General features: G+C 34.0%; 1 protein-coding gene across 11 annotated transcripts in view; it reads left to right on the forward strand.

Moving 5' to 3' along the window:
• The window catches only part of USP34 (ubiquitin specific peptidase 34), a 127,098-nt gene that overhangs the window by 39,186 nt on the left and 61,713 nt on the right, over positions 1 to 26,199 (forward strand). For all 11 annotated transcript variants that reach the window (XM_082756720.1, XM_082756725.1, XM_082756727.1 and 8 more), the window contains 16 exons: positions 5,050 to 5,111; positions 13,102 to 13,183; positions 13,280 to 13,372; positions 15,070 to 15,195; positions 15,593 to 15,722; positions 16,311 to 16,346; positions 16,979 to 17,109; positions 17,613 to 18,229; positions 18,810 to 19,024; positions 20,821 to 20,936; positions 21,022 to 21,149; positions 22,047 to 22,136; positions 22,965 to 23,060; positions 23,808 to 23,890; positions 24,227 to 24,381; positions 25,231 to 25,344. In XM_082756720.1, the coding sequence (XP_082612846.1) occupies positions 5,050 to 5,111; positions 13,102 to 13,183; positions 13,280 to 13,372; positions 15,070 to 15,195; positions 15,593 to 15,722; positions 16,311 to 16,346; positions 16,979 to 17,109; positions 17,613 to 18,229; positions 18,810 to 19,024; positions 20,821 to 20,936; positions 21,022 to 21,149; positions 22,047 to 22,136; positions 22,965 to 23,060; positions 23,808 to 23,890; positions 24,227 to 24,381; positions 25,231 to 25,344 (2,274 nt within the window). The remainder of the gene's footprint in view (positions 1 to 5,049; positions 5,112 to 13,101; positions 13,184 to 13,279; positions 13,373 to 15,069; positions 15,196 to 15,592; positions 15,723 to 16,310; positions 16,347 to 16,978; positions 17,110 to 17,612; positions 18,230 to 18,809; positions 19,025 to 20,820; positions 20,937 to 21,021; positions 21,150 to 22,046; positions 22,137 to 22,964; positions 23,061 to 23,807; positions 23,891 to 24,226; positions 24,382 to 25,230; positions 25,345 to 26,199) is intronic.

Here is a 26,199-nt window from a genome sequence, read left to right on the forward strand (position 1 = left end):
TCAGTCTGTTTGGATTTTTACCTTTACAGTGTCTTGACTGTAGTGTAGCCACTTCTTCAGACTGTAGATACCTCTTTTTCCTGTTTGTTTAGTATAGTCTGTTTCTCAAGAAAGTGCATCAATTAACAGAAGACCGAATTGAATAGGTAAATGTAAATAGTATTAAATAGAAATAGATTAAAACCAGAACCCCCACTCTTCCCTTTCCTATGGAAATGCTCCACATGGCACCAGCCAAGGTACATTGGGCATCCTTTGTCTGTCATTGTTTCCTACGTGCGCATTATAGTCACACAGGGATAGAAGTGAACTTTCAAACTTTTTTTTATTAACCTGAGCCTTTTCAATTTTGTGTTTTGCTGACACTCTTGTATTGAAGATTTATAGGTCATATTGTCATGTCTGCCTTAATGCACAAAATGATGAATAGGAACGAACTACACTAAAATGAATAAACATGTTCTGCTGAAGTTTTTTAGTCTTTTCTGAGCACATTTAACCATCTCTGACTAACAGATTACACAGTATCACTCAGTGATTCTCTTCATCACTGAGTGTCAGCAAATACAAGACAAGTTACCTGAATCCATCGTCCATTCAGTTTCGTATTTATATGAATGAAAACATAATGTACTTTGTCCAGCGTAGGCAAGCTGTAGAGAAATTTAATTTTTGGAAGAAATAGTGACAGCATGTATTTGTTACTCTATATGCAATTTATATACATTTTTATGACTTTACATAAGTGCTATATTTTGCACACTCAATGGCTGAATTCTAATTTTGTCGTAATTAATTAGTGTAAATTGAATTTTTGGACTTTTTTTGTGTAAGAAGATTTGAGTTGAGTTGATGAAGTCTAAGGTGGAAATATGGCATATATTTTTGTTTTGACTTTTCATTTCCATGTCCTTTATTATTTATACAGTTACAGATCTCTCATAATATCTGGTAGATGTATTTTAAAATACGTCCATTGATTGGACATAGAAATAATCCCTCCCTCCTCTTGTTACCATGTTACAACTTATAAATATGTTACAAACTTGCAATTTATAAATATTATGATATATAATGTAAAAATGATATTTTTAATAACAGGTATGTATTACCAAAAGCAATATTCTACAGTAGTTTTAGATAGAAGAAATAGGTTTCAGCTTGTAAAAACAACCAAAACACACACACACACACACACACACACACACACACACACACAAAAAGAATATTGTTTGTTAATAAGTTATTAATTTTTTGTATGAATAGTCTCTAAAACTACTCTGGAACTCTGAGGCAGTTCATTATTCTTTCTCATTCAAATAAAAAATTTCTCTTTTTTGGTTCTCTTTTTAAAGATCTCAGGAAGATGTCTTTGGAAGCATCATTTACTTTTTCTTGTTTGGCTTCTGAATTTTGCTCTACTTTGTTTGGTATGCTTTGCCTGGAACTATTTTGATTGCCAGATTTGTGCAACTTTGAGAGTGAAATTTGAACCAAAATTTTCAGAAAATTTGACTGCTTCTTTACTGAAGTTTTGCGTCCTCTTTGCAAGCAAGGATCTGCTTACAAATATGTAATGTAGGTCAGTTTAGTTAGGTAGCATTTTCAGACAACCTTATCTATTACTGATGTACTTTCATTACTACTTTTCTGATTTTTCTTCTGTTCATATCTTTGATGGCCAGAATTTGTTAAAGTAATTCCATTGAAGTGTTCTTCTCAATCAGCACAATTTCAGCCTCCTGTATGTATTTAAGACTTTAGAACCAAGATAACTGCAACTGGAAAATATTTTCATTTCCTGGACTTCCATTTGCCTAAAGTTGAGAATTTAGCCTTGAAGCAATTTGTCACTTCATTTCTCAAATAGATGTGAAGATTCAAAGAAAACTTGCAGCGCAGCTTTATGCAAAATATTCAAAAGTGTGAACTTTCAAATATACATTTTATTTCAAAGAAAAATATCTTCTCGTTATTTATATGGAAAATTGACTCGGATATGCATTTCTAACTTCACTCACAGGATCAAGAACAATACAGAGCTGGTCAAATAAGTTCTGTGGCATGTCTAATTATTCCTTTTGCAAGATAAAGATACTTTTGCCATCATTATGGAGAGGGAAATTTTTGACCGAAAACATAAATGAATCTAAACAGATGCATGTGTTCTAACATGGAGGTATTGATTTGTGTCTGCCAAGAGATTTTTTTTTCCTGCCTAACAGCTAACATGACCAGTCCTAAAATTAAACCTTTCAGTTTCGTGAAACCTCTTGAGACTCACAGAATATGTGCTGTATGGCATACAGGGATTATATTTGCTTACCACCAAATATAGACTTGCCTCTCTTGAGGGAGTAGTGTATACATAATGTGTCATATCATCTGACTTAAGTTCTTATTTACAAAACAAGGTTGAAGACAGACACATGTAGGTTAATTTTAGCAAAGTGGAAGCTTGACTAGGTTGAATATCAAGTTGGAAATAGCTACAGAAAACTACAGCAAAGTGTAAACCAAGATATACCTGGAGTTTTATTTTTGTTGTTACCTTGGTTCTTTTTGATTTCATCTCCCAGTCATCCATCAGTTGAGGAGATTCAGTTCTAAAATACCCTCTTCTCTCTACTATTGCATCACAGATGGGACTCTTTTTTTTTTTTTTTTTTTTTTTTTTTTTTTTTTTTTTTCATGCCCTTCCAGTTACAGATGAACTTGAATATGTGAAAATGAATTCTCATAGCCAATCTGGGCATCCTTCCTTTTTCAGGTTTTCAACACATTTTTATTTCTGTGAATTAGTGAAAATACAAAGGTAACATTGTAGGGTTTTCCCAGAATAAATTCAGTACAAACTTGCACACTGCTTGTTTATTCTTCCGATGTTGATTTCTAATGTAGAAAGTGTAATTTCTTTTGATGCCGGGGTCTGGAGACAAGAGTAGCTAGGGAGATTCCTTTTTGTTCTTTGCTGAAAACTTCATTCTTCTGTTGTACTTTTGCAAGGGTAAGGATTTTGTATTGGAAGCTTGGATCAACACATGGCCATAGATTTAAAATCAATAATGGTCATACTTTGATGCTCTTCCACTTTTTGATACCTTTGAAAACATTTTCAGGTGGGGCATGAGTCTTCAGAAATACCAGTGACCTTTCACTTCTTTATTTGACCCAATTCTAATGAGCCATAACAATTTGTTCATTAAGTTCTGTTCACATATTTTTTCCACTCCTAAATGTATTTCATTTGAAAATATCTATTAATAACTTATCTATAATAATGGTGTAATCAGGCTCTCGTGTCTCACTAATTTTAATTCATTTTCAATTTTACTTCTTCAAAAACATGTTTTCACTTTAAAATTTTTGAGGTTAGGCACAAATAAATCTTTCTGTACAGTCTGAAGGAGATTAACTCACCAGAATTGTAGAGCGTGTGAGCTTGAGATGTTTCAAGAAAGAAACAAATAACTTTTTTGAAGAAGTTATGCAACAACTTTAATTTGAATTTCAAAAACTTCATTCCTGTGTCTTTAATGTTTTTGATGACAAGATGACCAAAAAGTTTCATAATGTGATTTTAAATGTTTAAAAATATCATATACATTTAAAGAATTGGAAACGGTCATCTATATATCTGGAAAGTTGGTTCTGAGGGTTGAAATTAGTATTTTCCATAAAGACCCTTTAGGCTTACAGATGTGGAAGAAAACCGGTGTGATTTCAGCCAATTGTGTCAAGTTGCATAGTAGAGAGTTAAAACAGTTTCATGGTCTTTTTTGAGAGCACATCTCCAGAGAAAGTGCATATGGAAAGAAAGCCTTTCTAAGTACTAGAGAAATTCTAAATGTTTAAAGGTGCATATATTTTTTTTATGTTTTTTAAAATTTAGATCCTGTAGTTTAACAAAACGTGAATAAAATTTGTGCGTAGCTTTTATTTTAAAATCCCCAGTACTCCTTGTTTACTCTCACTCTCCTCCATCATAACCTTCAGGTATTCCATCGGTCCAAATTTCTCATGCTACCTTGACCAAAGTTTCAGATGATGATAAACATCTCACTTTTAAAGACATTTTTTTTATAAGTGGTGATGGAATCCCCACAAGCTATTCTGTCTCATATTATTTGAATCTGTTTTAGTTAACACTAGTAAATGATTGAAATAGCTGACAGTGAGATTAATAATTATTATTAATGCTAATGATATGTTTAAGTCACGTGGATTTCCAAAGCATGGAGTTCATACGCTAACATAGTAAATAAAGTTTCTTTCCTGTAAATAGAGTAAGGCACTGAATTTAACAAAAAACAACCAACCAATGAGCCAACACCTCCCCTCCACAAACACACACAGAGGAAAAAACACAACCACTATCAGCTACAGCTTTTCAAAATTTTGAATTTTCAAGGATATTAACAAGGAATTTTGGCAACCTAAACAAAATTCCAATTAGTATACAACCACAAAAATCTGGGGTTCATGAATTACTGAGGTGTTGTGTAAACATGGGATGATTAGTGTGCAAGATGTAATACTTTAATAGGCTTTTCATTTCTTTGTGACATAGTGAAAAAAGTTTCATTATATATACAGTCTTCTGTAATTTTCACTCTCCAATTTTATAGGCTTTCTTTTGTCACATTATCAGTATTGAAATCTTTGCTGTTGTAGTAAGCTTAACAGTACAACAATGGGGGACTCAACCCTACTCATTACTTTCCAGAGTGTGAGTTTCATGTCTCATAAAAACCTGTGTGCAGAGTTACTGCTAGATGCCTTGCTTTGATTTCCATAGAGGGCAGAGTTTCCTAACATTATTTAATTGGTTTAATGAAAGGAAGGTTGATTTAAAAAAAACAAACAAAAAAAATCCTTCTTGCCTACTAGAATGCCTGTTGTTTCAATTTCTGTCAAAGAGTTGTATTTAAAAGCATTGAAAGTATTAGGAAGAATGTTTACTGTCATTAATATTATTTATTAAAGAGAACTACCTCGCAAAATATTTAGATAAAATTTTAATTTTTTTTTTCCTTTTTCTAACTATAGAATCAACTTCATACCTTCAATGATGTGTGTAATAATGAGTCATTAGTTTCAGACACAGAAACGTAAGTAGGAACATTATTATGAATACTTTAAGTGCTCTGTCTGATTGTGGTTCTTTTGTATTGTTATGGATTTAACCCAGTGGGGAGTAGTGATAAGCTGGGGTGTTATCAGAAATATTCTAATTGGGGTGTAATAAATTGTTTTATAATGGTAACTTCAAAATATTTCTAAACGTTTCTGTTTTTTTTTACTGGTTTTTTTTTTTGATTGTTTTGTTTTTTAAAGATAAGGGATAAAGCAACCTTTAGAAAAATGTAGATTATGAAATAATGAACACATCAGTTATCATGTATAAATAAGAACTAGCTAACTCATATGCAAGTAGTATTTTTGCCACCTTAACAATGCTCCAAATAATTTATTTAAATAAAGCTTGCTTGGCCATCACTGGCACCTATCCCTGTTATTAGTTTTCATGAATTCTCTGAGGCTGTGCTTTTAGAACTGTGTGTTGTTTTTCTTCAAAATCTGTGTTTGTGTAATTCAGGTGTGTTTCACAATTCTAAAGAAGACTCCTATAAATCTTTGAAGCTTCATGTGTGGGATTGTATTCCAATGAGGAAATGTATTATTTTTGTAACAACTCTAAAATCAATGTTTGAACTGCTTAGGATTTAGACAAAATTATGTCTTTAGGAAGTTGAAATAACCATTCTTTTGAAATAATAGTCAAATTATCTAAAGGATACCAAGGATTTTATTTGTGATATGCTCTTTATGTTTATCTTGGGGGTTATAGCCACACGCATTATCTGTTTCACTGGAGACACACTCTCCTGTTGCAGCAGCAGTTGGCTTGCTTTTTATGTGGGTAGTTCTACTATAGATGGTTTTCTTTAACACCTGCTTGTTCAAATGTAGCAGCAGTCAAGACCGCAATGCTGTAGATTTCATGTAAATAGCAACTTGAATGTTTAAAGTGGTAATAGGTTGATATTTTTAAAATAAAGAATCAGAATGTAGCACACTTTTGCTTCCATAAAAATATGAAAATACCTTGAGAATACAGAACACATAACTGCTTGAAATCAATTTTTTCATGTCATTCATCATTAAGTCAATAGGTGAGCATGAGTCCATGCTATCCATTTATTTAAAAGTTAATTTTGATACATAGTATCCAAAAAAAAAAAAAAACAAAAAGAAACAAAAAAAAAGAATTCTCTGCAAGTATGATGGAAATATCTTATTATGATCTGGCGAGACCTGAATGTAATTTCATTAAGCTCCTGTATGCTTCCAAAGATTTGCATTACTAACAAAGATTATTATTTGTTCCCTGAGAGGTGTGTTTTTTTTTCCAAAGCCACTAGTTGTGTAGCAGTAGAAGTAAATATTAGAGGAGTATAACTAGCTTTTAGGCTATGCAAAATGAGCATTTTAAGAAGTGCATTGAATATGTGAGGTGGCTTGGTTAGCTGGGGTATTTTCAGTATTGTACTGCCAGTTGTGGTGTATTGTTACAGTGGTAACAGCCAAATCTCAGTTTTATCCATTTTTTCCCATCCTTCCTTTACGTTAAAACTCTGAAACTAGGGTGATTCTTGGTTAATTTATCTTCTGAAGTATAGTGTGAATGAAATTGTTTTTAACAAGTAGTAACTAATTAAGGAACACTAACAAGGAAAACACTAACAATGTACTATAAGTTCCCTGTAGAAGAGCAGATGTACTATGCAAAAAGATCAGAGTTATCTTAAAGCTGAAGGAAATTGTCAAGTCCTCATTTGAGATACTACTTTCTTGGCAAGGGCATCTGTAAACAGCCTGTCATTTGAAAGGAATGCATCACGAACAGGAGACCTTCTTTTGCACTTTTGTAGCATGTGATTTTTAAAATCTGAATTCCAGTCGTTCCGATGTTTTACCTGAAAAGTTGGGAACAAATCAATATCAAGTGTTGCTGCTTGTCTTCACGTGTCTTTTGCAATCAGTTATCCTGGTATTTTGCTGGCCAAATAATGGCAAAAGGCTGGTGCAGAAGGATGGGGAACATGTCTTACTTCTGCAGTTTGAACAAACTGCAGTACAAAGCTTCCTTCTCATTAGAGACTCTCTTCATGAGAAATTTTTGGATCAGAAAGCACTTACAGAGCTGGCAGTGATTGAATGAGCAGCAAAAGGAAAGCTTTTCATTCCTTTTTTTTTTTTTTTTTTTTTTTTACTTAGTCAAAGGAGAAAGGAAGTCTAAGATTTATTTTGTACCTTTGTAGCCTCTGCAGGTTTGTCAAAGGAAGATGTTTTCCATTATGTCTGGTCATCCCCATTATGTGTTTTGACTTTTCCAGATGCATTTGGAACTGTCAACCTTTGGGATTTCTGCTTCTGTATCTTGATAAGGTGGGTTTGCGGGAGGTATCTTTTTGTATTTTTTCTAAAAGAGCTATGAGTTAGTTCTAGCTCTTCCCTTTTGTTTAGAAGTATCATCAGAATTTTTTAGCAAATGTTTTGCAACAGTAGCTTCCCACTTTTATCTGCATGGGTTGCAAATTTTTCTGTGGAAAGGCAGCTAAAGCATTTTCTGTCTAGGAAAAACATTGGGTTTCACAACTTTTCATTTGAAAGCAGCAGAAAGCTAAGATAGGGAAATCTGTTCTCTAGCTGTAGGTATTTGCATGTCTTTTTAGATTTAGTTTACTTGACTGTCTTCTGCAGAGCTGAGGGTTTGTGCTGGCTTAGTAGGCATATTGTCCAGTTATGTGCAGTGTCATAGGGCTCAACTTCATAATATCACAGAGACAGATACCTTTAATTTAGCTGTTCCTGGCTCTTAAGTTTGGCATCAGAGCACTATCTAAGGTACTGAAGAGTATGAAATCTACTGAAGCTAAAAATAATGAGATTGAACAGAAGAGTCTTCAGGTCTTTGAACAGTGATTACTAAAACTATTTTCCCGATGTCAGTTAGTGAAAAATGATCATTCCTTTCATAGACAGAAAGATTTTTTGTGCTATTTAGACCATAAGAAGAAGAAATATTCTTTTTTCTTTAATGAGGAGACTGCCGGTCTGTGAAAATAACAGGTATGAAGAGAGATTTTGTTTTGCGTTTGCACTTGGCAGGCAGCCAAGTATTTGAGTTTCAGGATTCAGGTTGATGCTGAGATGACCTCCTTCCTCATTTGAGAACCTGGCTGCCCTCACTTAAAAGCTTTCTACAGAGTAATTTCAGGTGTCCAAAATTCCTTTCACCTGTGAACAAAAAGATCTAGGCTTTTCTTCTTTCTCTTCCCTCTCTTTCCTTGTATATTGAGATATTAAACTACAAGTTTTGTGTTGTTTTTTTTTTTTCTTTTTTTTTTTTTTTTTTTTTCCCTTCACCGCTGCTTTCTTAGCTCGTGTTAAGTCTTCCTTTCTCATATTTTGCCTTAGCTCACCAACTGAATTTATGGCAACACAATTTAAACATCCCTTCCCCTCTGTTTCCACGTTCCAGGAACCTTCTCAGATTTTCTCTGAAAAAAGTGCAGTATTTTTTGAAACACTAATTAAGACAAAATTGTTTTAGAAACACTAATGTTTCTTTCTAGTGGTATACAGCTATCTAGTGGCATAGGTAATTTAACAAATATGCAAGATGTTGTCTGATTGTTGTTTTTGGAACCTGTGGAGTGTCAAATAGGAAAGTGCAGGATGGTAAACAAAACCACGTGTTATGAATGTTTTTTGGAAGTTGTGTTGTGTTATCCTCTTTGTATTTCTGATCCTATATAATTAAGATCAGTGCTTCCCATGTGTAATTATTGTTGTAGACACTATTTCAGTGACTTGGTCAAGAAACGTTAGTGTTTGTCCTTTGCAAGGTGCTCCTTCTCTTGCTACATGCTTTGTTAAAGGTTTTACGTTATTTGTTTCAGTGACATTGCTGACTTGCTGTTGCATTTCATCCAGTACAGAACTAGTGTGTTTTTGTAGCTTCATGGTGAATTGTGCTGGGAATTGACTGGCTGGATAACAAAAGGTTTTATTTTGGGGGGTTATTTTGCTGTGGGATTGTTTCCTGGATCTGGGTGATCATGTGGCTACCAAGTATTGCGCCACAGCCTTAGATTAAAATGTTTCTAGGACTTTAACCCAGTCCTCCTTTAGGGAGACATTCTTGGAGCTACCAGGAAAATGTGCACACTGTAGTTTCCTTCTGGATAGTTTTATTTACAGTAATGAATGGAATTCAAGCTCTAACGCTCACCTTTCAAAAATGCAGTTCACAAACATCCAGTTATATCAGAAATTACATTGCTTCCCCTCCCAAAGTCTCATGGAATGCCTGGGGAAACTAATGTCAAAAATGCTTAAGTTTAATTTCTTGGATCTAAACCAGGTAGTTTTGAAATATGTGGATTGACTATGAATTCTATTAAAAGTATAGGGAGAAATGAATGAAGTCTGGAGACCATCTACCCTAATACGTTGTTTAGTTTTCCAGTATGAAAAGCATTTAGAGACAATTAAACTGGAGTGGCTGCTACCTTCACTTGTAGCACCTTCACACCTTCATAATGTGTGTCTTTCACTGTTTACCTTTGTATGAAGAGGAAAATTATTCTAAAACCTTTTCGAGAACTTTTTTAGAAGAAAATTTGAGCATCTTTTCACTGAAAATTTAGTTCCTGCTAAATTGCCTGACTCATAGAGTTATTGTATAGTAATAATCAGACAATAATTTGCAAATCGCTCTGAAAAGTACTTCTGAATTTTGAAGAATACAGACTTACATGAAAGGAATTCTAAAATAGCTGAAAGCCAGAATGAAACCATGTTGAACAATGCAGGAGATAATGCTTTAATTCTTGTAGTAAAAAGTAATTCTGGGTTGCCCTGCTTTTTTTGTCTGTGTGAAGTTCTGAAGCTGCTTGTGAGTTGAGATGTTCACTCTGAAGGTGAGGAAACATACTGAGGAAAACCAATAGATAAAAAAAACTTTTCCTGAAAAGGAAGTGTTCAGGAAGTCTGACATACAACATTTACACTGAAATGAGCTTTTCTTGGTAAATCCTTGATTCCGCTTTCATTAATATATTTCTCAGTATAGCAGAGAACAAAATAGTGCTGGTAGTAGCTTTGTCATTCAGAAACCCAGTATATTTAGTGATCGGTGTGCCTTCAGCAAAACTTTGTTGTAGGAACAATTCTTGCAGGGAAACACAAAAGCTGCATTCTGTCTTTCACAAGGATCTTCTTGTTCTTGGTCATCCTCAATAAATCTATATCAAATGGGTGTTTACTTTCAGAAATCTGAGATGTCATTTTAGCACAGTCTAGCTCACTAGTAAAATAAGAAATTTTTCTGCCTTTGAGAAGACGTGTTAAAAAAGGTACTCCTTCAGATGAATAATCCGTTATTTCTCAAAAGAAAAAATTTTGCTGATTAGAGATGAATTGTCATATGCATTTAATAAAATATGTAGGAGCTCACTCTGCATGGAAGTTTTTATTCTTTCTTTTAGAGTAGCCAAAATGCAACGTACAACTCCGGATACAATGTCTAATGGACATTGTGCCACTAGCAGGAGTATTCAGCTTAAATAGACCCCGAGTAGTATGTCCTTTCGTATTGGCAATGTGTGCTGAATCTAGAAGTGTTTATTTAGGATCAGTTCTCAAAGATTCAGGTTGGAAAATTCAGCTCCAAGTAGAAACTTAAGCGGTCCTGGAACAAAATTAAGACTTAAATTGGCTTATGACTGGTGTTAACATAGTTGCCTCTTATGGAGATGACATTTTTCACATATCCAGAAATGCCTCCATTCAGGTCTCCTGCATCTAGGCGGGTGTATGCTCAGTCATGTGGTCAGATCCGTACCTTTTCTATGAGCAACATGCAAACTCGGGTGCTTTCTGGCTATATCGTGGTCACGTAGCAGGAGCCCTTCTGCCCACAGCAGGGGAAGGCAATATCAAGCAAGAAGAATGAGCTGGGGGCAAACAGGCTGTAAGTGAGGGAATGTTTTTGCAAGCTCAATTCAGCTTTCAAGACTATGGGTTGGGAAATTGTAATTTAAGACAAATCGTAGTATTTGATGTTGGATTCCGTCACAGCTCTTTATGACTGCTTATACACTACAGGTTTATTACTTCCCAGAAGGTAATGTAATCCTTGTGGTGGTTGGCTCTGCTACCATGAAGACTGTATGTGAAACAGAGGAAAGAACATTTTCTTTCACAAAGAAATTAAACTGGTTGCTCACTTCTTGTAAATAAATCTATCTGTGAGCACTCCGTTTTCTTTTATCCCGACCTTGCAATTGATGCAAAGTCTACCAGCAGTCTGAAAAACTCCCTACCAGGGCAGTGCCACTATGGTAATTTCTGCATGGAGGCAGATGGAAAAGAGCATTGTTTAAAGCCATTTTGGTGTCTAAAGGAGACTGGTAGTATATATTCAAATGAATCACAACTTCAGCTGTAAAGTCTGCAGGATCACTACACCCACGTGAAAATGTGTTTCTTCAAATTTTGTTAGAAATCCAAGTTCTGAATGAGTACGTAAAATGTATACTCCAAAGTTTGGTTTGGAGTGGGTGTCTTTGAAGTGCTGGGGGTAGTAGTTATTTTTTCCTTTTTTTTTTTTTTTTTTTTTTTTTTTTTTTTTTTTTTGAAATGAGGCTGTAGGAAGTGAAATAGATCTTAATTTTGTGGAACAGACCTGGCTTATCTTTTTCATCCTTTTTGAGCAGATACCCATGCTGACTTTACAGTACAAGAACTTACTTATTATCAAATCATAAATGATACTGTTGGTAAATTGTTAGGTCTTGTAAACCAGTTACTTCTTAACTGTTGGGGATATTACTTTTTTTGAATAAGAACATTTGATTCCCTATGTCCTGGAGTAAGAACAGAAGTAGATAGTATAGGAATGGTGTTGAGTATAGGAACTTTGCTCTTGAGTTCATCTATAGTGATCAAGCACTTTAAAAGAACTGTAGAACTGTGCCCCAAAAAAGTGAATTCTGCTTGGATAACTTACAAAGGCAATCCCTTTTTACCTAAAGAATCCTGTTTTATTATTGTGGATAATAAAGTCTGGCAATCCTGACTATAATAGTGACCATAAATGCTGCACAGATAGTCGTGGTAAAAATATTCTTCCTGTAGTCCTCTAAGACACCCCTTCCCTCCCCTCCTCTCCTCCTTGTGAAACAGAGCACTTTTATTCCAGGGCCATTTAAACGAGAGGCTGTGCTTTAAATACTGAAATGTCCTCTAATTGCTTCTGGTGCCAAAATCTGGATAAACAAACGTTCGCTTGAAAGGAAGGAATAAAAAGGAGCTTATGCACTAGTTTCCAGACAGGGCAGCTATTTCTGGAAGTTCAACTTTTATTTTGGAAAATTCAGCTTCCTTGCCCTGCTCTGTTTGAATGTTTGGTTATGGATTTGGCAGTAGGTGAACTTCCCTTACTGCTGTGGCTGAAACAAAATGAAAATTTGGAAATATCTGTACGCTACATGTGAGTGAGTATGAGCATGTAACACATAAGTTTTTAAAACTATATGAATTGTTATTTACTCGAGAGAATTAAAAGTATTCAAGTGCTTTTCTTATAAAACCATTTCCGTCACTCTCAGCTTTCGCTACATTTACAAACTCAATACTTGTTTTGCGATTTCATGATAAACAGGTCAAATAGCAGTGTTTATCAAATCTTACCTCTGAGGTCTCTGGAAGTGGTCTGCAGGTGGTCTGTTGAACTGTATTCAATTGAAAAACAAAACAATCATAGTATTGTTGTTTACATGTTTGCTAACAATCCAGAGGGATAAGTGGGAACTGATGTTTGGCATTTGTCTTCCATTTGAACAAAAAAATACAGAGAACATTTAAATGACTGAATGCTTTGTGTTCCAAAAAGTTTGTGTATGTTTACCACAATTACAGATACTAATTTGAATTAATTTGAAATACATGCTGTACTAGGGAAAAATCCTGTATGTGCATTATAGAAATACAATTTTACATATATTTCTGCTCCTTTTTCATCTCTAGATCAATTGCAAAAGAGCTTGCAGACTGGCTTATCAGCAACAATGTAGTTGAGCACATTTTTGGACCAAATTTACATATTGAGGTTTGTATAAAATTATTCCTATTATTTTTACTATAAATGTGGAGGAGTAACTTCTTGTTCTAGTAAATCTTTCCTCAATATGTTCTCACTTTGCAGATCATCAAACAGTGCCAAGTGATTCTGAATTTTCTCGCAGCTGAAGGGAGACTCAGTACTCAACATATAGACTGTATTTGGGCTGCAGCACAGGTATATACTATACTTTTAAATGTAATTGCAGGAGTGGTACAAAAAACCTCAGAAAATGGCAAGTTAATTTTGTTTTAAATTCATAAAGTTGAGTTTCTTGCATTTTACTCTGTGTTTGTCTTAGTGTTTAGCTCACCAAATTGTGATCTTAGTAATTGACACAATTACTTTGTTTCATTAGTTGCAAAATTCTCCTAAGCTACTTCTATGCACGTAGCAAATGAAGTTGTTTATTGCAGATGCGGTGTTTTCACTAAGGATAGGGATGGAGATTCTAAAGTAGATGTAATTTTTTTTTACTGTTGTGGTAAATTGCTTTGCTCCTATGTAGTATAGATTCCTCTTCGGTTAGTGTTGGTGGGGACAAGGTAGTGAAAATTACAGCAGTGAATTTCATAGTTATGCTTTAGTGCCAGTGGTGATGTCTACAGAATGCACAAAGATTTTATTTTTCACATGGTAAACCTGGAAACTCTGATAGGCTTTTTTCCTTCAGAAAAATATATTTGTTTACTAATCTGAATGTGTATTTGTGACACTGTTTATTTTGGATTTTATTTTATTTTTTTCTTTAGAAGATTTGAATACAGTAGATACTTTGATTTCCTGCTGTGCAAATGTTTTCCTTGGTTTCATTCTGCCTTTATCATTCATTAAAAACAAACAAAACAGAAACAGGCCCATGTTGGAAAAGAAAGAAACCTCAAGGTTTCAGTGTCAGTTTTTCAGAAAAATTACACTCAAAATGAAGGTCAGCAAAATAAAATTGGTCTTTTTAAATAGGTGTAGGGAACAGACTTTTAAACAAGTTACAGTTTGAAAGGTTTTATTTCTCCTGTGTTCAATGGTGTTCGTCTCTAATTTGTTTCATTCAAATACTACTGTGAACATACTGAAAACTTTGTAGTCCATTGTCATTATAAAATGCAGCAGGAATGTTAATAAATGCTCATTTTAATAGCATTCACTCCAACAGGCTCAAAATATTTTCTTTATCAGATTAATAATTACTTCAGTTATATTTTTAAAGTGATCATTTATCTTCGTGGATGTTCTCACACTACAGTAGTTCACACTAGTGTTAGAGCTCTAAATTTTTCTCTTCTATACTATTAGAACTTAATTATCAAATGCGATATTTCTTTTACAGTTTGCATTCTTATTTTAATGTATGGATATTTTCAAAATTCATGTTTGATATCAGAATTAAGTACGTCCAGATTAATTCCTGTAAAGGGTTTAAACCTCTAATGTTGTTTAAAAGGGTGACATCTGCAGAATAAAAGGCCTCAATTTTTTTTTTTCCATTTTTTTAGCTAGCTTTTTGACAAAAAATTCTCTTCTCTGGATTGAAGTAGATATCTAAACTTCTGTAATATTCAAGGTGTTTTATTTACATTAAAACGCAAACTTAACTGTAGTTATTTTCACCAGATCTCCTAGAACTGGAACTAAAGAAAATATGTGGTAGTTGTAACATGATTTTACTGAACTTCACCTGCTTTTGAATGTAAAAATTCAGTTGAATCAAAATTGCAAATCTGATGTAGTTTAGAATTACTGGACAAATGTTTCCTCGTATTTTGTGGAAAGATGGTGCATAATTGCTGCAATTTTATCCATCTTTTTATCAAGAAAACTGTTATAACTAACTATTTTACTGTTCTTGTTATTTTCTGTTTGTTTGTGCTTTGTAGCTGAAGCATTGCAGTCGTTACATCCACGATTTATTTCCTTCCTTGATCAAAAACTTGGACCCTGTCCCACTTAGGCATCTTCTTAACCTCGTTTCAACTCTTCATCCAAGTGCTCACACGGAACAGGTAAAGATGAACAAAATCACTGCAAGAAATTGTTTTTGTATATTCATTGTTACGTGTTTGTCTTTCTAAAGGACTGCATACAAGTAGTATTCACTAATGCATAAAAGAGGAACATATATGAGTAAATTTGTAATGTTTCTTCAAGTAGGCCATTCTGGCTTTGGAATTAGTCTCTTTCTGAGGCTTTGGAGAACTGGATAACCACCATTAGAGTACTTTAATATTATTTCTGAAGTTAGTAAGTGTTCCACACAATATTTCTTCATTTTGTGCATGTTTATCTTGATGCATTTATTTTGATGAACTGTAGTATTGGCACACAGAAATATTAGCAGTGTACATTTGCATACAAAACCTACTGCTTCTTCATGGCACTGTTATCTGGTTTTGTTCACAGACATTGTATTTGGCATCAATGCTTATAAAAGCACTGTGGAATAATGCACTAGCAGCTAAGGCTCAGCTGTCAAAACAAAGCTCTTTTGCATCTTTACTCAGTACTAATCTACCAATGGGAAACAAAAAAGGTACGTATTTTTTCCAATTAATATGGTAGCTAAATTTTTAATTTTCATAGTCTCCTCGTTGACTTTAGACAATAAGGCTGTATAGAACCTTTTACTTAAAATATTTAAAAATACTTCATTTTTAAATGAAGGGTGTAATGCTGGCATATTTTTCAAACAGAACGTGAAATAAAGCAGCCTAAGGATGAAAGCACTAAAACTGTGAATGAGTTTGGAAAGCCTTATGTTTCAGAACAGTTCTCTTTGTATAAATTAGTATATATATATTTTTACTTTAATTCAAAGGATGATCTATTACTGATCAGTTAACTATTTCTGTTCTGATGAGCATCTATAATTTTATAGATACATAATATCATACAAAAATTTATCTATTTTTTACCCTGTTTATGGTATTACATGCTATTTCTATTTTGTTTTTGACTTAACTATGTATTTCCCCATGGTCATTACCAAAGGTGCTGCCAAGCCATTATACTGTAGTTCCCCTTCCTTTTCTTACTGCTGATTTTTATGAATCACGGACAACTATATGCTGGCAAAAAGAGTTTTAGTCACCTGTTTTTCCATCCTGTTTTATTCCTTTAGAAGAAGAAGAGCTCAGAAGAGCAGCCCCTTCACCTTGTAAGTATAGTTTTAGAAGTACACCACTATCTGATATGTTTGATATTAAAATATAGGGAAAAAACTACTACAAGTTTGAAATTATATTTTCATAGAATCACAGAATGGTTTGGGTTGGAAGGGACCTTAAAGATCATCTAATTTCAAACGTCTGCCCCAGAGCTTAAATGCAGAACTCCAGTGGGGTCTCAAAAGAGCAGAGAGAATCACCTCCCTCAGCCTGCTGGCCATGCTTCTTTTGATGCAGCCCAGGATATGGTTGACTTTCTGGGCTGCAGGCGCACATTGCTAGCTCATATTGAGCTTATTTATGAGAGCTGAGCCTTTTATGAGAGTTAAATTAAAATTATCCATTGGCTAGGTTCTATAATAAATATATATCTATGTTAGATACTGGCATAAAGAGACATCAGAACACAAATTTTATTGTACAATGAACAGTATTAAAAGAATTTTTAGTTTTGAAGTATTTGGGTTGTTTGAGTTGTATCCCTTATTCAACTGTTCACAGTTAGAATGCTGTCGAGCAGATGCATGTAACAAGTCAGATTTATGAGGCAGATGTATGTAATGCTGTTACATTCCAATTAATATATAGCACAAAGTAACTGGGAACTGTCATTTTGCATTAGGGTCACCAGCAGCTAGCCCTCAGAGTAGTGACAACAGCGACACCCATCAGAGTGGAGGCAGTGATATTGAAATGGAAGAACAGCTTATTAACAGAACAAAACATGTACAGCAACGACTTTCAGATACAGAGGTAAGAGTGTAAATCTTACTCTGTGAATTTTGTTACTGAGTTGTTTGATATTAGGTGTGGAATTTATTTTTTTTCCCATAATGGTTTCAAAAGCTGAACAGGTACATAACATGCATGCTTATCTGCAGCAGGACAGTGGATAGCTAGAATCTTTACTTCTGTTCCTCATTGTTTGTACAGACTGTATTGTACCTTGCCTATGAGCATGTGCTCTGTAAAAAAAAAAAAAAAAAAAAAAAAGTGGGGGTGGAGGGAATTCCTGGTTTTAATTGTGTTTAAGTGAGATTAATCTCATAAGGGATTCCGTGATGTATTGCTTGTGTCACAGTGTCACTCCATCTGTTTACATGCAAAGAGTATATCTGTTATCATAAAGGTAATACAAAAATTAAATTCTTAAATCCGTATCTTTCTTGGAGTATTTTGTTATTGACAACCAAACTGAGAGAAAGTGAATGAAAACTTGCATCGCTGACACATTTCCTTATAAACAAAAATTTCAGGAGTCCATGCAAGGAAGCTCTGATGAGACAGCAAACAGCGGTGAAGATGGCAGTAGTGGTCCTGGTAGTAGCAGTGGCCACAGTGATGGATCCAGTAATGAGGCCAACTCTAGTCATGCAAGCCAGTCTGCTGGAAGTCCTGGCAGTGAAGTGCAATCTGAAGACATTGCAGATATTGAAGCCCTCAAAGAAGAGGAGGATGAAGAGGAAGAGGATAGGAGTCATAATCCCCAAAAAAGCAGTAGGAGCACAGATCTACGGAGCAGGAAACTGGAATCTCAAACAGGCATTTGTCTGGGAGATTCACAAGGGGCATCAGAGAGGAGCGGTGCAAATAATGGGGCAGGAAAGGACCATGTTTTTAATACTGACTCTGTGACACCAGTGGATAATCGAATTAGAATGCTAGATGCCTGTTCCCATGCTGAGGATGCAGAGCATGACATGGCAGGGGAAATGAGCACTGCTCACATTTCACAAGGGTCTCAAGATTCTTGTATAACTCATACAGGGGACTTTCTGGGGGAAACTATTGGAAATGAATTATTTAACTGTCGGCAATTCATTGGTCCACAGCATCACCACCACCACCACCACCACCACCATCACCATGATGGGTAGGTAGCTTGACGTCTCCTCATTCCTCCTATAACAAAAATAAAACTGGTGGCAAAGTACTTGGTTTGATCAGAAATTTGTGTTCATGTTTTGGTATACTTGGGATAATTTTTCTTGACAGATAGTTCTCTCAAGTAACTATACAGTTATCTTTTTGGTTAATGTAATTAAAGTCTTTCTTTTTTTAAATTAAGTTTTTAGATTGAATCAGTATGATAATATTTAACAGTGTTAATGTTGCTTTGTAAAATGCTGTTCTTTAGCTTAAAGAAGTCAACACAGTTATCATGATAGTGAGACCTTCGGCTTATCTATAATTGTTTTTCAAATTGATATAAAGGTCTGTTGTTTAGACAAATGCTTCATCCCGACTTTAGCTTACAGAGGTGTGTGTTTATTTGGATTATATTAGCTGTGTATTGAAATACATGTATAAGCTACGCATTGAATAACTTGACTACATCGTAATGTTTCAGTTGTCTTATAGTAAAGGCTTTAACTCTCATTTATCAAATTAGTCCACTGTAAAAAAAAAAAGCTTTCTTTGATATTATCTGTTCTAATGTTCCTCTTTTACAGACATATGGTTGATGACATGTTAAGTGCAGATGATGTCAGTTGCAGTAGTTCTCAAGTCAGTGCAAAATCAGAGAAAAATATGGCAGATTTTGATGGGGAAGAGTCTGGCTGTGAAGAAGAGCTTGTACAGATTAATTCACATGCTGAGCTAACATCCCATCTCCAGCAGCATCTTCCTAACCTGGCCTCTATCTATCATGAACATCTTACTCAAGGTAAGAGTAATCAAAAGAAAGCAGAAAAACATTGTCTGTGCTTCTAACTCAGTTTCATGTAATTTTAAAGTATTCTTGAATGGAAGAGTAAATAAATAATAATAAATTGAATAATCAAATTACTTTAACCATACATGTGTGAAGTTGTATGTGAAAAAGTAGTTGTCCAAAGAAACCACAGTGACTAACTACTGAGATTTTACTGTTTCAAGTAATTAATTTCCAAGGCATTCATTTTGTATCACATTATATGTAACTGTGTTTACCTTTAAAAAAAAATAAAAATACTGGAGCTTTTAATACAAATTAAAGGCACTAAGAAGCCTAAGAAATGTTTTTGTTTGTTTATTTTTTCCAAATCAGTTAATTGGAATTAAGAGAAAAGTGCTACAGAAATGCTGGGTATTTTTTTCCCTGAAACCTTATGTGACTTTTCTTCTGGTGGGTGGATCTTACTGTGATTTCATACATTTATCATCTTAAATGAATTAACCATAATGGACCATGCAAAGGATAACTTCTGAAAAATGAGTTAAAATACAACTTGATATCTGAGGGAGCTTGCCTTAAAGGGCATCTTATGCAATTTTATCTTTCACTGCCAAATCTTCTACTTTTCTTCAGGGTGTAATTTAATATGCTATTGTAATGCTCCATAAGAATTATGGTATCTTTCCATATGCTGCTTTGGCAGCTTTGTTTTCTGTTTTATCCTCCTTTTAAATATAACAGGGTGTATGGTTAGTGAAGGGTTTCACGTTTTTCTTCACTGGTCCAGGAGAACCATGTTTGCTATCTTCCAGCAGACAGTAAAACCACTACTATTTATATATTTTCCTGAAACATGGTTTAGTGTTTGTTCTTCAGGCATAGTATTTCTTGTTATCTGAAACTGAATAATAATTTCAGCCTGACACTGAAAATTTGGAATGATGTATTTAAAAAGCTTTGTATTTAAAATATTTTGTAAATCAGCATCATTTTTCCATAGATATTATACATACATATATATATATATATATATATATATACATATTGTATAGAGAGATTGGAATTACTGTTTGAGCATGAGGCAAATTACTTTTGACACACCTAGTTTTGAATGTGCAAATGATTACAGTGTTCTGCACACATTCTAAAATTTTTACTTGACCTTGCTGCAGTATGAAAATAGTATCAAATAGTAGATAAATGAGTGGTGCCAGCTGTGACCACATGTAAGAAGGAAAACGTATATCCCTGTTCATGAAAATATGATGAGTTTCTAAAATCATGCACTTTAATACTCTATCATATGTAAAAATAGCGTTTGTTTTTCCTGGTTTTTGGTTAGATATAGAATATCATGCGGTATGAGAGGAATTTATTGAAATGTGCTTTTTACTTTCCAACCATTGTAATTAAAAAGATACCTCCCTTCAGTCCACAGTGCTAAGAATTATGTATAACTACATATATGTTTATATGAATTAAATCTAATTAAATGAAAAAGCAATTGCACCTGCATCTGCAATTCTTAGGTAGTGTTTTTTTTGCACTTGCAGCTAGCCAAAAACCATGCAAATATTACCTGAACTGTCCTGTCAAATTCTTGCATGGTTATAATGTTTTGTCTTTTGTTTTTAACGAAATCATATGCAGAAAAAATCTGCAACTGTAATGTTATTGTATGCACTTTAAAATAGCCAAATGTATAAGTAAAGCATGTTCTTCATGAACTGAGGGAATAATACTCAGATTAGCTTCTATTATTTAATCTTCTATTTATTTAATAACGGTCTTTATATTTTGTTCAGGACCAGCAGTTCATAAACATCAATATAATAGCAATGCGGTGACGGACATTAATTTGGATAATGTTTGTAAGAAAGGAAATACCCTTTTGTGGGATCTGGTCCAGGATGAAGATGCAGTAAGTTGAATACAAGAAAAGAATATTTTTTTAAAAGAAAATAAATTATATGCTATTCAGTGACCTTTCTTTCTACTTGCTGTAGATTCATCTCTCTGAAGGGTTAATAAATGAAGCAGAGAAGCTGCTCTGTTCTTTAGTATGCTGGTTCACTGACAGACAGATTCGAATGAGATTTATTGAAGGCTGCTTAGAAAATTTAGCAAACAACAGGTAACTTAAATTATCTGTTTTTACGTTCATCTTTTTTCAACATATAAGAAATCCAAGTTGAATATGCCAGTTACTTAATGTTACAGGAAGTCAATTTAAAACAGACAAAAGTTGAAGTATAAAAGCAGTTTTAAAAGTGCTATGGATGTGTCTGATGTTCCATTTTTCTTTTCTGTCAGCATCCTGAATTTCCCATCTTGTGCATTTGTCTTTTCTCCCTTCTGCCAGAGCTTGCTGCCCTCCCACCATTTGGTAAACTTGGGTTCACATCTTTCTTAAGCAGTTGAGTGCAAAGTCAAGTGCCTTAGCATAAGCATTTTGAGCTGAATATTTAGATTTTACCTTTAAGTGACTGAGAAACGGACAAGTTCTTACCCACCAAGTCTGTTGTGAGATTTAATTTCTATGAAGGAGCAGCTGGAGGATGAAGATGTACCCTGACTTTAGATAACTTTTAATACCAGCCAAAACTGTGAGATTGTACAGTTTGAAAATGGCAATATTGAGTCTATTTTGACAGTTTGAGATTGATTTCTGCTGTCTCATCTGTTTGCAGAAAAAAAAAAAGTACCCATTTTGGTGAAATTTCAAAAGATTATGAACATCAAAAATAAGAATGTATACGTATATAATTTAAATACTTTCACTTTAAATAAGTGAAGTGTATACTGTTTTATTTTGATACTTGTCAAACAGCTCTTTGTGAGAGGTATGATATGCAAATATTTTGATATATATGTAGTTCAATTTCAGAAAACTGATTAAACTTCACCCAGATGTATTCCAGTGCTTTCAGTTAGCATATCTGCTCATTGGCCAGGAGCTTCCCAAAGTAATTTTAAAACTGTTTTCATTTTCTAATGGTTGCATTTTAGTGATTCTTTCTTTTTCCTTTAGATCAGTAGTAGTTTCACTTCGTCTTCTTCCAAAGTTATTTGGTACGTTTCAACAGTTTGGGAGCAGTTACGATACGCATTGGATAACAATGTAAGTATATCCCCCCACAAACACACTAAACCAACAGAGGTGATGACATTTGGAGGACTGCTTTGAGCCTTGCTCTTCTACTGTGATCCAAATTAACAATGACCTAAGATTATCATGTCTGTTATCTGGTCTAGTTGTATGAATTTGCCTAATCACTCAGGCCTACTTTTAATCCTTATAAGCTCTGCTGTCGTAACTGAAGTGAAGACTAATTTTTTTTTAACTCTTTCCCCCCAAACCCTGTCAAAGACTTGACAGACAGTACTAGACATCCAGGAATAGTATATTGTAAAAGGTTGCAATAACTTGATCAGCATGCTTCTGTTCTGATTGTATATCAAATGCAGCTAGGTAATAAAATGGTTTGTAAGAAAACCTTTCCAATGTGAAAATACGTAGCATAGCATCGCTTACTAGAACAACCAACTTAGCTAGTTGATCTAACTGTAGAGAATTGGACTACTTGAATTTCTAGGAAAATTTACACTGCTTATTAGCAATCCTTCTTGTTCATTTTGACATGGCATTTAAATAAGAACCCAGTTCTGATTTTTGGCGTGGGTTTTTGCTAAATTAGGGCCTTTAGGAACAGCTTTCATGGGCTGCAAAGGGAAAGTTCTCTGTCAGTTGTGTGCCTGACCTCATAACTCTGTTATGGATGTAAATAAAGAAGAGAGTGCTGTACTGAAACTTGAATTTATGGTAGATGGAAAATGCAACATTTGATTTATTTTTGTGCATTTTCCTGTAATAGCTGTCTAATTCCTGTGGCTTTTCTGGCATTTTTAAACAAGTCCTAATGCTTTTTTGCTTTCTGAATTGAAACAGGTGGGCAGAAAAGGAACTTAACATGATGAAACTTTTCTTTGATAATTTGGTACACTACATCCAGGCAGTCAGGGAAGGACGACACAAACATACGTTGTAAGTGCACAACAGACTTTGACTGTTTGATACTTTATGTTTTTAAACATACCTTTTCTGCTTTTCTTCTGGTGCTTCTGATGCATAATTTTAAAGTAAATAATTTCTGTAATGGCATTACATGCTTAGAGAGAGAAAAGTCTATGAATGTAGTTGCATTTTAAATAGTTTACTTTTCCTTTAAAAAAACAAAACAACAAAAAAAAACAACAGTAACTTTTGTACTCTTGTGTCATTTTTGTTAGACATTGTTTTTCTAATTTTCTAATGAGAAACTACTTCCAAAGCTGTTTGAAAGTGGGGTGAACTGCTTTAAATTCAGGCAAGACAGTATACTGTTCCACTCCTTTAACCATTAAGCTTATAAATGGAAGTAAAGTCAATAGTTTTATGCAGGCTGTGAAAATATTTTTGTAAAGAAATTAGGAAAAAAATAAGTTCAGTTCCTGCAAGGTGCTAAGGACAAAATACTGCGTTTGACTGTATGAAAATAAAACACGCACAAAAAAAAAAGAAGTCTTAAACTCTTCACCTGATCTACTAATGACTGTTCTCTCATTTCACTTTTTTGATGTGGTTCTTTAATGTATATAACTGGAGTCTAGGCTATATACTGGACTGGATGTTCATAGAAAAGTTTATATGAAAAAATTACACTGTTGAGGGGCATATGCATTAATGAAAGAACAGAAATTAAATATTGCTAAGTTAAATAACTTTTCTTTTTTATACAAATTTAAATTTTAGATACAGTCACAGTGCAGAAGTTCAGGTTCGTCTTCAATTCCTGACATGCGTGTTTTCAACTCTAGGATCACCAGATCATTTCAGTAAGTATTTTAGGTTAACTTACCAGAGAAGCACCTCACAGTAAAACTTGCATACTTCTTAATAATCAGTGATATTTTAATTAAATATGTCATTTTTAAAATACACAATTCTAACGGACATCACTACCAAAAAACTCACTGATTGTCAGCTCTGAAAAGGGAAAAGTCTATGATTTCTCATTGGCAGATGATGCATTTTTCTTCTGCTGCTTCTGAAAACTTCTTGTCCTGACAAAACCTTTTCTAATTTCTCTGTGTGCATTCTTGGGTTTTGTAGAATATTGCCATGTATTTGATGATATACTGAAATAGCTAAAAATGCTTCCCTAACTTTAGGGTTGAGTTTAGAACAAGTGGACATATTGTGGCACTGCTTAGTAGAAGATTCTGAATGTTATGATGATGCACTACACTGGTTCTTGAATCAAGTACGAAGTAAAGATCAGCATGCTATGGGTATGGAGACTTACAAGCATCTTTTCTTGGAAAAGGTATGTAGATAGTAAATCACAACCTTAGTAATTCTAATGAGTTTCTTTACATACCAGCATAGTTTAAAATATTTAAAATTATTTCTATGAAGTGTATCTCTTCAGTACTCTGGGAGGACCCCACTTGCTCTGTAAATGATTTATTTTTTCTTCGTGGAGGGGTTAAGGGAAGGGATTGGCATGAATTCTTTTCACAAGAATGTTTACTCCAGTGCTTCTGTGCATATAGCCTGTGTGTTGTATCTGAAGCTATGTAGCACTTCATTTCAATTAAAAAAGCCAACCAAAACTATATTTTCCCAAGTGATACCCAATTACCTGCCAAAATGAAAAGAGAGAAAAAAGAAAAAAAAGACCTCACTTTGGGAGTACCATTTAAATCTCATCCATGTATCCACTGAAAATATGAATGTGCCACAGTAGAGCTTTTTACAAGGGGTCCCATTCATTTAAATAGACTATAGTATAGTATAGATAATGTTATTCAGTAAATTAAGCATTCTAGTTCTTTTTCAATATTACACAGTTGGTCTACTTTTTGTAAATGTATGAAGCTTTTGAACTGAAGTTTCATATGTGCCTGCACATTCTCTTGCTGTTTTAAGTTAGGTAACTAATGTTACAATACTAATTTTTATTCCTTCTGTATCATTACAGTCCAAATCAGTGGTAGAGGAAAGGGGATTGTTGAAGCTGATTATAGTAGATTATTTATATTGTGTATACAATTCAGTAATATTTTGCAAGAACAAATTTTATTTGTAATTTCTCTCTATTTGAAATTTGTAATTTCTACCTATTCCACCACTGAATTTTATTATTTTTGATACTAAAACATATTTTATTTAGATGCCACAGCTAAAACCTGAAACTATTAGTATGACTGGCCTCAACCTCTTCCAACATCTGTGCAATTTGGCTCGGCTGGCAACTAGTGCATATGATGGTGGCTCAAACTCAGAGGTAAGCCTACACTGTGTGCTCAAGTTCTTCTTTTTAAGGGAAAGGGAAAATTAAATTACTTACCTGCAACTGTATTTACCTTGAGAACATACTGATTTGAAAATCTCTCAAAAAGAGAGCTATCTATATTGAAAGTTTCAAATGTGGGATAGTAAAATGGAAGAGGCCTGCGAATCTCGACTTTTCCTCATGACTTTGGATGTCTTTTGTCTCTAGAGACAGAGATAGGAAACCATGAAGAAAGTGATACCTGTTGCCTGTGCTTCTATGTGTAGTTTATCATACTCTTTGCATAACTAAACTGTGTTAGCTGTTATGTTTAAAGAATAGGCTTATAACATTTACTTCTTTAAATGATAAGATTCAGACTACATGAAATTCTTTATGTAGAATTAGGTGTATTTCATTCTGACTACAAATTTGTTTTAAAATGTACCTCAGTTTACATATGTTGTGCTTTAGAAATTTTTTTCTGTAGTTTGTTTTTACTGGGAAACTGTCATAGAAATAAAGTGATAAGTAGGATATTTTCCTGTGAATTGATTTGAGGCAACGATTGATTAAAGATTTCTGTTCTTACAACGAATACCAATAATAGTTGTCATTTTAAGGCTTCATTTAAAATCATTCCTCTTTGTCAAAAATTAAATCTCACTCTTGAATTTTAACCAATTGTCCTAACACTTCAAAGTATGAACGTATTTCTGTCAGTGGTAGGATTTTACAATAATTGGTGTTTGCATTGACAAGAACCTGAGCAGAGGAGATACTTTTAGGATTTGGATCAAGAGGAAAATAAAAGCTCTCAGGTCAGAAAGGCTTTACTCCCAGTAAAATAATAAGGCAATGTTCTGT

The sequence above is a fragment of the Aythya marila genome, assembly GCF_965140915.1.
Source record: "Aythya marila genome assembly, chromosome: 3".
NCBI classification, from domain to species: Eukaryota; Metazoa; Chordata; class Aves; order Anseriformes; family Anatidae; genus Aythya; species Aythya marila.